Source organism: Protopterus annectens, chromosome 8.part0, assembly GCF_019279795.1.
Source record: "Protopterus annectens isolate FY-2018-M chromosome 8.part0, PAN1.0, whole genome shotgun sequence".
Taxonomy (NCBI): Eukaryota; Metazoa; Chordata; order Ceratodontiformes; family Protopteridae; genus Protopterus; species Protopterus annectens.
In genome coordinates, this window is record NC_056741.1 from 1,202,473,830 (window position 1) to 1,202,491,435 (window position 17,606).

At 40.2% G+C, this 17,606-nt stretch overlaps 1 protein-coding gene across 1 annotated transcript in view; it reads left to right on the top strand.

Annotated features, from left to right (window-relative positions):
• Positions 1 to 251: 251 nt before the first annotated feature.
• The window catches only part of LOC122809305 (tyrosine-protein phosphatase non-receptor type 18-like), a 1,521,908-nt gene continuing 1,504,553 nt past the window's right edge, over positions 252 to 17,606 (top strand). The window contains exon 1 of the mRNA XM_044080695.1: positions 252 to 722. Within this exon, the coding sequence (XP_043936630.1) occupies positions 633 to 722 (90 nt within the window). The 5' untranslated portion in view covers positions 252 to 632. The remainder of the gene's footprint in view (positions 723 to 17,606) is intronic.

The following is a 17,606-nucleotide window of genomic DNA, read 5'->3' on the forward strand; positions in this document are numbered from 1 at the left end:
GGCAAGTACACCCATAGCTTTTCTAATTCTACCTTCTCAGCTTGTATCACTTTCATTTGGATTAGCCTTCAGGCTGTGCTGATTTATCATTTTTTAGAAAACAAGTCAGGAACCTGTTTCTAAGAAATAATATGTGAACTAGAAAATTGCCAGAGCCCCGCCCTTGGAGGAGGAACACCCTTATTTAGTAAGTAACTTCTCACTTGTAGAGGTTTTAACGTCTGCTATCTGATCCGCAGCTTTTTTTTTTTTTACTCATATTACAGAAAGCCTTCTACTTCCTCATTTCTCTGGGTGATAACAGAGACTTTTTGTAACACCAAGTTCCTAGATGAGAAAAGGCTAGTAAGGAATGATTATAAAATGTAAAACAGATGCACCTGGGAAGGACTGGAGTCACTGATTTGCTAGCACACAGTGGCAGCACCAGGAAAGTTTCATTAATACACAGAAGTAAAGGTAAATCAGTACAAGAAAAAGCTGCTCAGATATACAAGAAACTAAGAGGTAAATGTTGATCATCATTACTGAAGGCAAATGTAAAAATTATTGCTCAGAAATACAAAGACATAACACAAGTATAAAGGCATACTTTGAGACATACACTGAACAACTGTGAAGAGTTCTTACTCATGGAAGGCAGGCTGCAGCGGTTTCTTGAACTGGTGGAACATTTACAGAATGATACTAACCTGGAAGATGTTTTTTCAGAAGAATTTGCTGTAAGTTTATAAGAACAGTATTGTATTTCTTTTTTATCAGTTGTCAATGCTTGTTGGACTCCTTTTATTCCTTTCTTCTGTTCTTAACTCTGTTTAAAATTGCAGGCGTGATAAACTATTCTAATGACTGTGATTATTGAGATAAAGTGAAGTACAAACAAGGAGGTGAAATGTATTTTACCAGATATGTAGAAACATAGGCAAATGCAAACTTCTAGTAGTATTTAGAAATTTATTGGTTGTAAATACCTGAAAAGGACTTCTGTGGGGATTGGTATGAGAGCATTAACAATGCAAAAGCTTGTATCTTGACTTCATTACAGCTTCCTGTTTCAAACACCTCCTTTCCAACTTCTGTCACACACAGGTCTTCAGCAGTGCTCCAACATTCCTGCTTTTGTACAAAGGTCACAAGCACATGACCTGATTAGATATGCTGAGGTTGGGAGAAAGGAGGAGAGAGAGTCAATAAAAAAGAATGAATTAGCTATTAATAACATAACTCATTCCATTAACATACCCTAATCTCCCATACAAGGCATTATTGCTATTTGTCTTATAAATAAAAAAGCAGTAAGTGCTTGCTGCTCCTGCTAAGGTATCAGGTCACATCTCACCATGTTGTTGTCTTTTGGCTATTCCCGGTTAGGGGTCACCACAGTGGAACTCCGGTCCGCTAATGATTGGCAGTAGATTTTGACGAACGCCGAGGTGCCAGCTTGACTTTCAACCAAGGCATGCCCATTTACGCATGTCTTTTGAATGCCCACCCAACTGCAGGGAGGACATGCAGACTCCACACAGAAGGCAATCCCCACACTCCTAATAATCAAAATGAAGACTTTTTATATGTATATTTATTTATCCTTTTCTCTATCAATGTGTGAGCTGGAATTCAGTTTTATAAGCTGGGGGGCACAGATACTCGCAATGCCCCATAACAGAATTTAATTTTATGGTAGAAAGCATACATTTAAAAATTCTTTGTTTTCCTTTGCTAGGTACAAGATGAAAGTTGAGTGTGCAAATATGTATATATTGGTGTGAATAAACAGCCTTCAAATGAGAGTAGACTAGGAATGCGTGTGACATCTGTCTGTGCTTGTATGAAACATCTTATTATAGTGATTCATAGCTTCCTAAAAACAGTAGCAAGAGTGGTGAATCAATGTGAAAAGTGTACTGTCCCACATTTCTGCCCTGTGAAGGTCAGGCTCACTGTTGCAAAGTGTGTGTGTGTGTATATAAACTCTCAACAGAGCCATAATGACATGTTTGTGTTGGGGAAGGAACTCTATAGACACTATAAGAGATATAAGATTTATGAATACCATTGATGAAAGGGTGACATCCCAGGGAGTACTATGAACCCCAAAGAGTGGAAGAATTAGGTCATTCTAAGACATATAAGTATTATATAAACACTGTGAAATGCAAAGCAATAGACACTGATGCCCTACTTTACTTGTATTCCATGTAGCACACTGTGTTCCTGTCTGACCACCATTTGACAGACACAGGCATCCATTACTCTAAATAACTGTATTGCATGGCTACAGCATGACAGCCCTACAATATGTTAACAGGGTATATGACTAAACTGCACCTGGACTGAAATGCTATAGGCCGAGATAGGAATTTTGCTTAGCTTTCTTTGCCATTAATAATGCACAGTGCTGGAAAGACATCAGCCTTAAAAGCAGATATTCACAAACAATGTTGCATCATTTTTAGTCCTGTGTCAAAGATGTGCAAACTGCATGCAGAAAACATTTATTATAGATCTCAGATAGGCTGATAGTAATACAGTATCAACAACAGATGAAACAATGATTTGTAGTACAATGGAGATTTCTAAGATAATACAATAATCATAAAAATTCAGCTCAAGAAATATATATTTCTTAATTATGAAGTATTTTTGGCATACTTTATCTTTGCTGATTTCTACCAAGATTGTGGATACAGAAATGAAAGAAGTATTACTTTACCCAAGACTTATCAAAATTAGTCTAGAAAGTTGCATCACAACTTGGGGCGGGGGCAAAGATGTAAATTCAAATGTGCAGGTGGGTGCATTATGGGTAGGTGGTACAGAAATGCAGCTCTTGCACTGCAGCCCCACTACATTGGTTCTTTAGTTATTTTACTTGCTAGGTGCATTCTTTGTGGTGTCTGGATCTCAGCACTGTTGTCTACATGAATTTTCACCACATGTTGTTCAGTTCTGACTCTGATACAAACATATGCTATTAGATGAATTGGTGATCCATGATCCTTTTAAGTTGCCAATAGTGTGTGTGTGTGTGTGTGTGTGTGTGTGTGTGTGTGTGTGTGTGTGTGTGTGTGTGTGTGTGTGTGTGTGTGTATGGTCTGTTCTAACGTCCAGGACTACTTATTGGGGTAAGCTACAGCTTTCTTCAGCCTCTGAATAGGATATAGTAGATATTGATAGATGAATAAATAAATGTGGGTAACTAGTGTATGAGCAGGATTACAACGGTGCCTTCCGAAGACATTGTGATGTCGATACAAATTTAGTGTTCATTGTTAACACTTAATGTTAACCTTTTAATTTGCTCTCTTCAAAGCAGTTCTCCTATGATTTATGTTTGTATCAGTACTTTTCTTTTATTTTTGGAACAGTTAAAACAAAAAAAAAATCTTGGCAATTCCCAAGATATAGCTCTTTAGACTTTTATTCTGATTATAGAAATGCAAGGATTTTTATACCAATTATGAAATGTTGGAGCTTTGTGTATTAGCAGTATGTCTACTTCTGTTTATCATTACAAAATAGTTGCATTAAATGCACAGGTTTGGCTGAACCCAATGTGTTTTGTAAACCTGAAAATAGACTACAAGATTACATGAGGGCTTTTGGCCTACATCACTTGTTAGACAAGCCACAGACATTGTTAAGGATGTTCTGAAGGCTCTTATATAATCATTTGGACTGTAGCCTAGTTCAGATCCCTAGGACTAAGTATTAATGCTCTCAGCTTAAGTGTTTGTCTATGACTTCCACTGCATTAGTCCTGATAGTCTAGCAGCCATCTGCAGGGCAGCTAAGGTATATTTTTTAATGGACTAGAAGTCCTCTACAGGATTGCCAGAGTTAAGGGAATGTTACTTTGAGATTCATTTCTAGACAAGAATCATCTTTCTCACCATAGTAGCTATCACTTTAGGCTGGAAAAGTAACTGAGTTATAAGCCCAAGAGTATTTTCAAGATATTCTGGGTTGTATACCATTTATTTGCATGAAAAAAATCTGTCTGATATGTAGAATTGTGGTTCGGGATATTCATGGACTCTGAAACTGTAGTCTTAATATTAAGAAAATGAGTTACAGAAAATTAACGGAAAGCAATTTGGAATAATACAAATTGATATATACATCTAAAGTACATGAAACGCATTTTAAAGTGTCTGTACCAGGATAGAAATATCTAAGAATAATTATAGAGCATTGCACATATTGCTGTTATCATAGCGTGTGATCATTTTGTTCCTATGCCATCCTCCTAAAAAAAAAAAAATCTACATTTATGAAAAAAAAAAACTTTCACAGCAGTAATTACAAAAAAATAAGCTTACTCAGACTCTGTACTGTTTGCTTGCAAGTTAGATGGGGCAGGGTCACAGCCCTCATTTTGAAATGTAGAAGACTTTTGATGTACCCACCACTCTTTTCATTGTCCAAGTGTGAATCAAATCCTCAAACAGTATGCAGAATTTCCTCCTTATCTTCCATTTTTACAAGAGTCACTGCCGTATCAGTTGGATAGTGATGATATAAATGTGTTGGAAACGTTTTGAGGTTAACTAGTGTAGACTTTTGATTGTAGCCATAAATATGTACTTTGGCTGCAACAAAGGAATGTGTGTATTTGGGTAAATATTTTATTTGCAAGTATCACATCTGTCATAATGTTATTTTTCTGATGTGTGACATGTTCATGAAGGCATTTTATTTGCAAGCATCACATCTGTCATAATGTTATTTTTCTGATGTGTGACATGTTCATGAAGGGAAAATACAAGTAGTTCATAATACATGTTTTGATAACCACTGTAGTTTAAATAATAATCAGAGCATGCCTTTTCAAATGTCTAGAATATAACTGAATATCTGGATTTTTGCCTTATATTTTTGGTTTGTTCCTGTTTTTCTGTAAATCACAGAGGATTGGAATCATTAAATTATGACATAAAATTAAGAGCCAGAGTTGCTAATGCAAAACCTGTTATTTTAGCAACTTTTTAGGTTTATAACGGCAATATTTTAAATTTGTTCCTGATTTTAGGCTTTTGTCCCCCATTAGTTTTGGATTTGTACAGAATTTTTGCTCTGAGATTGAGAGATGCAGTCTGGTGAATGAATAGCAAATGCTAAAAATAAGTTGAGAATAATGAACAAAGTGAGAGTTTTAACAGAAACGTATAACTGGCAGATTCCAGGAACAGGGGAAAAAACAATGAGTGGTGAGAACAGGAAAAAATGAAATGAATGCTAATGAGAAGGTTGTGTTATGGAGTACAGACGTAAGGGAGAAATAAGTGAGCTTTAACAGAAGCATGAAAAAGGTCAGTTCCAGAGTTAGGGAAGGCAGTGACTAGCAGTGATGACAGCTGTGACAGACAGGAGGCTGTCATGCACTCTCCAGCCAAGACTGGAAGAGCTGGTCAAGAGGAGAAGGTCAACACTTGCACTACACCACGTGGAACACACAGCCCTCCAGAACACACACTAGCACTGCCTTCAAACCACACACCCACCTTCGTGGAGGCTCTCAATAAAAATCTACCCAAACAGCAGAGACCTCTAAGGCAGAAACGCACTCGATCACCACAACACAACATAGGTTCATAGGTTCATAGGTTTATACTAGGCTATCTGCCCTAAGGCATTTATAAGCCTAGCCCAAATTATTGTGGCTTTACCCCTTATATGAAAAATACTGTGCCCATTAGTTTGTTGTGCTCTGTCCAGCAGTGACCCAGAGATGATTCCCCCTCGATCTCCCATCCACAGGTCTAGAATTCTCTTGAACAGAGTCAGCGAGGTGCTCTGCCTCACATGGACCGGGATTTTATTCCACAGCATAGGGAGTCTCTGAGTGATAAATCTATCCCTCCAGCACGTCCTATTTATATCCGTGCTAAGGTTTAAGTCGCTTGCTCTAGTGGTTTTGGTGGATTTGGATTTTTGAGGTGGAGCATGTCCATTAATTCCGGGTTGGACATGGCCTTGTATGTCAGGCACATGTCACCTCTGAGCAGGCGGTATGCGACTGAATAGAGCTGGAGTTTCTTCAATCTGGCAGCATACGACAGATTTTGGAGTCCTTTATCCTTTTGGTGAGGAACTTTTGGGGTCTCTCCAGTTGCTGCAGATGTCGGGTGAGATACATCCCGAATGGGGGATTGTACTCGATCATTGGTCTCATAAGTGAAGAGTACAGGGAACAATGACCTCACCAGATCTGGATGTGAATCCCTTCATGACCAGGTGGGCAATGTAGAAGGTCTTTCTAACCACTCTAGCAATGTGAGTGTCAAAGAAAGGCCACTGTCAACCTGGGTCCCCAGGTCCCTGATAACCTCTTCTGTGCTTAGTGGATTGCCACCTATATGGTAGCTTGGGGTTACCTTGTTTTTCCCGAAGGGTATGACTATACATTTTTTGGCATTTAACTTCAGGCCATGGCTCTGGCACCAGCTATCTGTTTCCGTGAGTCCCTTCTGAAGGATATCAGTGTCCGATGCACTTTCCACTATGGCCCAGTTTGCAGTCATCTGCAAACTTTGTCAGCCAAAGTCCTCCCATGTTGGCCTGTACTTCTGAGAAGTAGATGCCAAACAATAGGGGCCAAGGACTGAGCCCTGTGGGACACCACTTGTGACCGGCTTGGAGTCTGACACAGCGCCAGCAACTCTAACCCTGTGGGTTCTGTCCTTAAGCCAGTTTGCAACCCATCTTGTGACATATGGGTTTACATTTAAGCTGGTAAGTTTTTCTACAATACCAGTGGGGTATTGTGTCAAAGCTTTGCAAGGTCAAGGTAGGCTGTATGGACTGCCTTTCCTCATCAATGGCCTTGGTGACTATTTGAAGAAGTCGACCAAGTTCAAAAGGCATGATCTTCCCTTGACAAAGCCAAACTGGGTCGGGTCCAATGTCTGCAAGTCCCCTATATCTTTGTTTATGAGCTCCATTATGATCCTCTCCATAGCTTTGCAGACTAGACTTGTTAAGCTTATGGGGCGGTAATTACCAGGGTCCGTAGAGGCGCCACCTTTGTGGAGTGGGACCACAGTTGCCGTCGCCACTCCTTGGGCACGTATCCTGTGGTAAGGCTGAGATTAAACAGCTGCCTTATGTGCGGGTTTAATTCCTCATTTAGCTCGTAGCACACAGCCGTGGACACCATCCGGTCCCATTGATGCTGTGTTTTTAGCTTTAGAGAGAGCAGCTTTCACCTGCGCATTTGAGATGTCCGGGAGGCTACACTCGGCTGGGATAGTTATCTCTCCTTAGGGGGGGGGGTGAAGTTTGCACTGAACCTGTCTGCCAGTATGTTGGCAATGTCTGTGGGTTCAGTGATTTTTGTATCATTTGGACTAATTCTGAGCATATCTGTGAGTTTCCACCCAGGTTCCTAACATAGCTGAAAAAGGCCTTATGATTGTCCTTTGAATCCATGGCAATTTTTCTCTCAAAATTGGCCTTAGTTGATTTTATGAGTGCTCGTATTTTTTGCTAATAATGATCAGGGGTGACTTCCTTTTATGGATTTTGTTCTATCATGTAATAGCTTTCTCCTCTTATTGTAAAGTTTGTTAATGGCTGGGGTCCACCAGACTGGACGTTTGCCCTTTGTGGAAAGAGTCTTGGTTTTATTTGGGATTGCCTGATCCATGCGGTCCTGGAGGTGTTCATAGAAGGCATGTGTAGGGGCTTCCGCTCGGGTTGTGGTTTCCTCTGACTCAGGGGCCTTGAAGGATACCACACCAGTCTTGAGTAGTGTCAAGTTTGCTTTAGAGAAGTTCTTCACTATGGTCTTTTGTTTGGGGTGGGGGGATGTGGATTTCCAGTGAGATTAGTTTATGATCAGATCTCACCAATGAGGGATATACTTCGGTGTGGAGCATTTTGTCCCCATGTTTGTGACAATGAGATCTAGTATATTTTCTCCTCTCGTGGGAACAGTGACTAGCTGTTCCATGGCATTTAATTTATGAACTCCAGGAACCGTTGGGCTAGAAAGTTAGGGCTTGAGTAATGTTCCCAGTCTATATTCGGGTAGTTGAAGTCACCCAATATGATGGTGTTTGGAGATACATTTATACCCTCCAGTGTCTTCAGGAAGGCTGTGTGGGGTTCCTGAGTTTGAGAGGGTGGCCTGTAGCATGCTACAATTTGTAGAGCAGTTTTGCCTATTGTTAGTTGCACCTGGATGGTTTCCGAAGCTTCATGCGTTGCCACCAACCTGGAGGTGTGAGTATCCTTTATGAATATGGTAATATATATATATATATATATAATCACAAGACACATAACTCTCCTAAACAGTGTGCCACTTAACCAGAGCCCCTAAGGCAAAACAGTATGCCCACCAGACTAGTCATAGGTGACTAAACAGTGTGCCACTCAACCAAAGTCCCGAAGGCAAAACAGCATGCCCACCAGACTAGTCATAGGTGACTCGATAGTGAGGCACACTGATGTCCCACTAACTAGGATGAACAGTCAGCTGCCTGTCAGGTGCCAGGATCCACCACATAATGCATGTACTCAGGTCCCTCAACAACAGATACAAATATGACTCTGTCATTGTACATGTGGGTGTGGATGACCTGAGATGTACCTCCCTGGACCACATGAAAAGAGACATGGAGGGGCTCTCGGATTATGTAGCCCAGGCAGCTATGACCCTAGCCCTGAGCAACATCCTACCATTACCCAGAATGATACCACAGTACAAGCAGAAAATGATTGATTTCAACAATTGGCTAAGTTTCTGGTGTCATTCTAAGGGGATCCAGTATCTGTCTGCCTGGGATGACATGATTGACAGACCTCGATGCTTTGCCAGAGATGGTCTGCATTTGTCACCCCTGGACTTCCGGATACTGGCCAAGGCTCTTGCCACCCCTACAGTGCCTTTTTTAGGCTGTGTTTCAAAGACCAAATTACCACCATAACCTCTACAAACAAATGCAATCTGAGGGTCATGCTGCTCAATGTTAGAAGCCTAAATCTCAAAATGCACTCGCTCAAAGCACTCCTTACAATGGAGAACATCGACATTTGTGCTGTAACAGAGACTTGGTTCAAGGCAGCAGAAGGCAACCCTGCACTACCAGGCTATAACTCATTCAACACCTTTCAGCCCCAGAACTTGGACTGAAGCTCCAAAGGCAGTGGTGTTTCCATATTCTTAAAGGATGCACACACCTCGAGACTGGTAGCCCAACATAATGCATCAGAGATACTTCAGGTGCAGCATTGGGTAAGACAGCAATTCAGGTCGTAGCCTGTAATAGGTCCCCATCCATGTCCCAATACTCGCACTCCACATTCCTAAGCACCCTGGTGAATATTAGGGTCCAACCTAATACTCTCATACTGGATGACCACCCTTCCATTAACTGGGAAAACTACTCGTGTACCAGTACACTCGCCCATGTCCAACTTTTCCTGTAATTCATTAATTCCAGTGCTCTGGACCAGCTTGTTCTTGCCCCCACTACAGGTAGCAACATCCTTGACCTGGTCATTACTAACATGGGTGATCGTTGCTCTACACCAGTAGTCAACTCCTCCCTGGTTAGATCCGACCACAAACTAATCACCTTGGAATTCCATACCCCCCTCCCTTGCAAAGGTAACTACCATGGAAAATGTCTCCAAAGCTAACTTTGGGCTCCTAAAAACAGAGGTCGCTAACTTCACGGCAACCATGCAAATGGGGAATAGTTGTATGACTGCCGAATCATACACCAATGCACTGTACAAACACGTTCACAAATGCATGGATCTCGCCATACCTAATAGAACCAAGATGCTCTCCTCCAAAAAAAGGAAGCCAATCTGGTGGTTCCCTGCCATAAACAAACTGTACAATAGAAGGAGGAAACTGATGCAGAATAAGGTGAAGTCCCAAGACTGGAAAAACTCCCTTAACAGCTTCAACAAAAAAGTTGAGATCCCTCATCAAATCCTCTAAAGCTAGCTATGAAAACAATATTGCAGCAGATAGTAAAGACAACCACAAGGCCTTCTATAGTTATGTATAGAATCTCCACGGCAATACCCAGATTTCCTCTGAGCTACTGCACAATGGTACCTCCTATACAGAGCCAACAGATATTGCCAATATACTAGCTGACATATTCATTTGCCAACTTTACCCCCCAAAAGACCAATCACAATACCAGTAGATTGCCAGGCACCCAGTATTACTGCAGCACAGGTTAAAACAGCACTGTCCAAGGCCAAGAATACAGCTTCTATGGGACCTGACAATATCCCTGGCTATGTTCTACATGGACTACAGAGTGAACTGGCACCTCACCTGTGTGCGCTGTTCAGTCACAGCCACACCTCAGGCTTTTTCCCTACCAAATGCCACACTGCTATAGTCATCCCTCTCCACAAAGGAGGAGCGACTACAGACCCTGGGAACTATCGCCCCATTAGCCTGACAAGTCTGATATGTAGAGCTATGGAATGCATCATCATGGACTTAATAAACAAGGATATAGGGAATCTCCAAACTCTGGATACCACGCAGTTTGGTTTTGGGAAGGGTAGATCATGCCTGCTCAACTTGGTTGACTTCGTTGAGTCAGTCACCAGAGCTGTGGATGAAGGCAAGGTGGCTCATACAGCCTACCTTGATCTGGCCAAGACCTTTGATACCATTCCGCACTCAAGAATTATAGAAAAACTCACTAAGCTAGGCATCAACCCCCACATCTCTAGGTGGGTTGCAAACTGGCTCACAGATAGAACCCAGAGTGTTAAAGTAGCTGGCTCCAAATCAGACTGCTGACCAGTCACGAGTGGAGTCCCACAGGGATTGGTCCTGGGTCCTCTCCTGTTTGGTATCTATTTCTCTGAGGTCCAGTCCAACATGAAGGGACTCTGGCTAACAAAGTTCGCAGACAATTGCAAGTTGGGAGCCATTATTAACTCCTCAAGTGATGTTGACATCTTACAGAAAGGCCTCATTGACACCAATGACAGGTGTCAGAACCATAGCCTTAAGAGCAATACCAAAAAATGTGTTGTCATCCCCTTTGCGAAAAACCCAGTTCCCATGAATTACCACATTGATGGTAGTCCATTGAACACAGAAGGCGTTATAAGAAATCTGGGAACACAGGTTGACAGCAACCTCTCTTTTGGCCACCACATTGTCACTGTGGTCAGAAAGTCCTTCTGTATGGTACATCTCATTACTAAGGGTTTTGCATCCTGGAAGAAAGAGGTCATTGCCTCCCTCTACTCTTCCTTCATTAGGCCAATCATCGAGTACCATGCCCCATTTGGCATGTACCTCACTAGACACCTGCAACAACTGGAAAGGCCACAAAAGTACTTCACAAAGAGGATCCTAGGCCTTAAACACTTGTCCTATATAGACAGATTAAAAAAATTCTAACTATATTGCCTACTTAGAAGCAATCTCTGCTTGACTTACAGAGCCATGTCTGACCCAGCTCTGTTAGAAATGCTACATCTAAAGAAATCCCAATCCCTCCATACCACACACACTAGAAACCTCATTACCGCAATCAACAGAACATGCTAGAGGGACAGGTTCATAACCCAGAGACTGCCCATGCTATGGAATAGACTTCCCATACATGTCAAACAGAGCATCTCACTGGCTTTCTTCAAGAGAAATCTTGATGAGTGGATGGGAAATAGAAAATTCACCCCAGGGATCATTTCAGTGGCTATACTTGACAGAGGCACTGGGAACTAAGGTTGGGTGGCACAATGCCAGGATAATCCTATGGGCTAGGCTTGTAAAGGCTCCAGGGACATTAGCCTAGTACACACCTATGAACCTATGTGAAGGAATTAACACCCAGGTTCTAATAGCAAGGTCAGAAACTCTTGGTGGGATATCCAACAAGATGCTCTGGATAGCAGGTTTGCTGGAATTAAATGAATAGAAGAATTACATGGAAGAAGGGAAAGTGCCAAATACACTAGAGAGTCGATTTTATCTGAATATCGATTATCCGAACTGTCAGTTATCTGAACCAGCCTTCCAAAGTTTTCGGGTAGGAAAAATCATAAAAGTCTGAATATGTAAACATTATACATATTCACTTGAGCAGGGCGGCCACGGTGGTGCAGCAGTTAGCGTTGCTACCTCACAGCAAGAGGTTCTCTGGTTCAGTCCTCTACTGGGGTGCCTTCTGTGCGGAGTCTGCATGTCCTTCCTGTGGTCGCGTGGGTTTCCCCCCACATCCCAAAGACATGCTGTGGGTGGATTGTACACTCTAAATTGGCCTTAGGTGTGAGTACGTGCATGTGTGTGCCTTCTGTGGAAGGTTGGGCACCGGGCTGGCAACTTGACACTGTAAAAACTCCACTGCCAATCATGAGTGGACAGGTGATCCGCTGTGGTGACCCCTAACCGGGAAAAGCCGAAAGAAGAAGAAGAATACATATTCACTTGAGCATGTTTTTAGAGTTTGTAGCCTGCTTGTGTGTGAAAATATTCTTTATTGTCTACTGGAATCACTGAATGGTTGAAAATTGTATTCCTGCATGCAGAAAAAAACAAGATTTTAGAAGTTTTTTATCCAGTTCAGTTATATGCTTGCTTATCCGAACTACCCTAGGTCCCAGTTAGTTTTGGATAATAGACTCTCTACTGTAATCTGTATTGGCATAGAGAAGTTTAGGCATTTTGGTGAGTATGGTAATGCAGATGTGTGGAGGAATCAAACAGGTGAACTGAAAGAGTTGTGATAAATGTACTGCAGTAAGTTAATGGAGAAATGGTAAAACCGAGGTACTATGCATGCTGACTAGCAAAGGCACTATGATGAATATATCATAGTAAGTTAGTGGAAAAATGGCATGGCAGAGGGTACTATGTATGGTGACTAGTGAAGGTGCTGCAGTAAGTTAGTGGTGGATTGGTATGAAAATGGGTTTGTGTGTTTTGACTAACGAAGGTGTACCTGTGTCACTAGATGGATCTGTGTGGGAAAGATATAGTACAAAATGCTGTAGAGCAGCTTTATGGTGACCCTTCTGAACAAGGCAGTATTTTCTGTAGTACTGTAGAGTATATTTTAAAGAGTGCTGCTCAGCACAGCTAGCATTCATTTGAGAAGACATATCTGGCTACCTTTGCTGATACGCATCAGTTGGAAGACAGTCACCATATCAAGCTGGGTGTTGGCTGCTATTAATAACATGAAAAATTATAACAATTTAGGGTGCTGTCTCGGTTGAATTCTGTGCATTTTGCATGGCCTTTCTGTAGGTGTGTGCACGTCTTTGCATATGTGTGTATCATATGAAGAACTGGGAACCCATCAAAGCTTAGTTCTCTGCTTTGTACTCTGTGAATGATAGGGTTTTGCTCCCCTGTGGACCTGAAAGAGATAAAGCATGTATGAGAAAATAAATGAGTGAATACACAAAGTACTTTAATGCTATTGAGTCATTGATAGGTCAGACCATCTAAGGATACATGGCAGGATCAATAGATAAAATGGTTCTGTATGCATTGGTGATATGAAATGTAATTTAAGAGCTCATATTAAGATGATGGAGCTGGAGAGAGAGAGTCCAATTTAGGGCTTACTTATCATTTTGACTCTCTTGTACGTATACCATATAATTTCTCTTTACTGAGTACTTAACTACTTATCAGTTTGTCTCTCTTGCACTTGGTGTATATAATTTCTCTGTGCTGTTTGCTTTAACTGTGCTTACCTTGTATATGTGTGTGTGTGTATATATATATATATATATATATATATATATATATATATATATGTACGTATATGGGTTGACTTGAAAATATCGAAGGAGCACTTACTTGATTCCCAATTTATCGAGATGACAGTATTGAAACCACATATCCGTGAACCATTAAACTGTTGAAAATGTTCACCAGGAAAGTAACCACTTGGCCACCAGGACAAAATACACACAACAAAGCAAGTAAAACCCACCAAATACCCCTTCTTACTAAATATACCAACTCCGAGATCACACTATAGTGGTGGAAAGGGCAAACTTCCCCATGGTGGCCAAGTGGTTCCTTTCTCGGTGAACGTTTTTGATGGTTTGCGGATATGTGGTTTTGGTATTGTCATCTCGATGATTTGGGATTCGAGTAAGTGGTCTTTTGATATTTTGAAGTAGACCCATATAGATTTATATGTATATATACGTTGTTTACAAAGGTTTGTAAACTGATTAGTATTGACCAAGTTCCGGCTCAACTCAGGTGAAATACAAAAGATTTCATAAACAAAAATGTAAGCAGTTACACAGTAGTTCAGACTACTTGCACAGAAAAAAAATCTATATATATATTCTAATAAATAAGCACAGTCAGGGCTGGATCATGGTCAAATGGGCCCCTAGGCAGGATAATGCAATAGCCCCCCAACCAGCCATATCAGTGCCCCATTACTTGACTGTCTCCCCAGTTACCATAAACACTGTTCAAACCTGTCAGTGTGTATTCTGTTTTCTTTGCATTTACAATGATTACAGAGATTTGAATGTAATTTAAAACTTTTGTATCAAATTTTATTGCACAAACACAGGTGGCCATTTGCTAAACTAACAAAACAAGACAAAACACTCTCACACTGAAAACGGACATAGCAAGAACAACAGTAAATTTCTCTTTCCTTGAAACTCACATTCATTGAAAATGCATCTGGACAGTGATGGTGTGTGTATCATGCACTCAGGGATGTTTTCAAGCCATCATCCTCCTGAATACATTTTTAGGATCATGCATAACTGCATGCATTATTTGATTCATCTTCCTGATAGTTTTATATCATTTATATCATATTTCTTGTTTAATACAGCAACATTTGTCAAGAGTGCATTTTACATTTGTAGTTTTGAACATTTTTTCCAGTAAGCAGAGAAACAAAATGTATAAACCAATAATTGGGAAAAAAAAGACCCAATTTCAGGGCATTTTAACCAAAACAGGCCTTTCAAACTGCTATCCTTATAATCAATCAATATCCATACTCAACAATTACAGCCACTTTTTCAGCTATGTGCACGTCACATGCCTGATTGTAGAATGGTAAAAATATTCCAGTTTGCTTTACTCAAATGAATACTAGTCCTACAAAGACAGACTAAGCATTTTGTAACTTTATCAGCTCAGCAGGGTCAGTCATTTTTAAACACAGACACTCCCAAACCCAACAATTATAGTTACATTGTCGACTGCTCCTTCTCAGATGTGTATCAAAAATAAATGAGAAAAATAATGAGCAAAGCCACACATTTCAAATTAATTTCACTCAAACCCACACTAGCCAAAGTATTCCAGCATAATTGTGTCTCTCTCTGTCTCACAAACACACACACACACAAGCATGCACATGCACAAACACTCTGTTGTGCAAAGTCAGATTAAAGAATGTTTAAAGATGACCAGATGACAACATACAGTTCTTTCACCCATAAAAAGAACCCCCCACCACCAACAACAGTTACAGCCAGTTTAACTGTGTACACCCCATATTGTTATGAAGAAATAAATTAAAATGTACTTTACTGTTAGCTTTGGATGAGCTACATGAAACTGTATAAAGATCACTAGCATCATACCATAAGAATCAGCCAGGTGTAGCACAGTTTAAACAGAAGAGAAGAGTATTTATGAGAGCATAAGACACATTAACCATCTAATAACATTTGCTAAGTCGATATGCACAATCCCTGCAGAAGTAATAGTCATCTGAACAAATCTACATTAAAGAGAAGTATCATAAATGCTGAAGCTGCTTCTGGCAAAAAAAATTGCATTTAAGTGCTTCATCAGCAAGTGCCTGAGCTGCATTAAAAAGTGTGCTGCTGATTTTGCCATAACAATTCCTGAACTAGATTAGCTATGCAATAGGAAATGTCTTTCAAATAATGACATCAGGTTCATAGTTACTAGTCGTTCAGTCCTGGAGACCATTAAGAAGCCTAGCACAAATTTCCAATTCTTCAAACCATTGTCTGGTTAAATGACTTACTCAGCGTTACACAGGAGATAAATGAAGATGGAAAGATTCAAACCCTGCACCCTTGACACAGGAAGCAGCTCATTAACAGGTTGGGAACTGGTCCTCTGTGCCAAGTGCCAAACCATTTTTTTTTAACTACATACAGAAATTCTTTACAATCGGATGTTGTAGAGAAGACTGTACCACAATAATAGGCAAAAATTGATTACATAAGGGATGCTGAAGATCAGGCAGTTCTGATTGTTAAAAGCAAATAGAAGAAACACCACAGGAGCAAAAAGTAGGTTGTAAAGTGTTTTAATTCACAACTAGTAGCACTGGTACCTCAGCTTTTCGCCTTCAACGGACATAATGCATAATTAACAGCCATTCTTTTATACAAAAATCAAAACCTTTAAACCATTAATTAGCTTAAAGTGACATATACCTAATCTAATAAATACATCTTCAGCATAACATACCAATTTAAATATATATAGAAAAGCACTTTTAATTTAAAGAGTAACATATTATTGTGTTTTATTTTCTTATTTTAATATTTTAAATACAATTTAAATACCTCTGATTTTAAAATGAGCATCTTGAACAACTCAAACAACCTGAACAGGCTAAACCTAATGCACTAAATTCACTTCTAAATTAAGACCCCTTGGTGACGATGTTCAATAATTTAAAATGAACTTGCTTTCCAATTCCAATAATTTCCTGAGTGCATCTCCCCCCCCCCCCCCCTCTTATAATACCGGCTGGGCAAGAACAGTAAAGAAAAAACAGGACACATTTCCTTAATGCTTATGAACAAAATACTCTGCTACTGGACTTCTCATATTTTTATTCCGAATGTCTTTCAAATGTTCCATAATCCTAACCTCAATAGCCCTCTTGGTTTGACCAATATATCATTTGATGTCAGCTCAACCACAGCTTATAGCGTACACCACCCCACATGAATAGCAACTGAATTTACCTTTGCACACAAACCTTTTACCACAAGTAAAATTACCCAAAATATCTTTTATATATGTGCATACTTTACAGTGCCCACAGGCGAACACAACCAAGGGTTCCCGTGAACCACTGGAACATCCCATATTTAAGAGTTCCTTCAAATTGGCACAGTGCCCATAAGAGACTCTAATGAATCTGGGAAATAAATGTCCTCACAATTATATCCTCACATACAACATGCCACAGATCCAAAATGATTTTTCTCATGGTCTCCAAAAAACTGGAAAATTTAGATACAAAAAAGAGCTCCTTCCGTTCTACCTCACTTATTATATTATTATGACTCTTCATACTCATTTTTTTACCTCCATGTTTACCATTTATAACTTCATCCAAGTCATGTTGCAGAATCTCTTCACTATACCCTCTTTCTTGGAGCCTATTTTTAGCTTTCAAGAGAGATTTCATCTGACAAACCTCCTCAGAAGTATTATGGGGAATATGCTTGAATTCACCACAGACAAAGAATTAAGTAAATGCGGGGCTGCATGCTATCTGCATGTAAAAAAACTATTTACTGAAGTAGCTTTCCTATGAGGTCTAAACTGAACAGTCTTCTCCAAGTCCACATAGAATTCCACATCCAAAAATTCAATTGTGGAATCACCT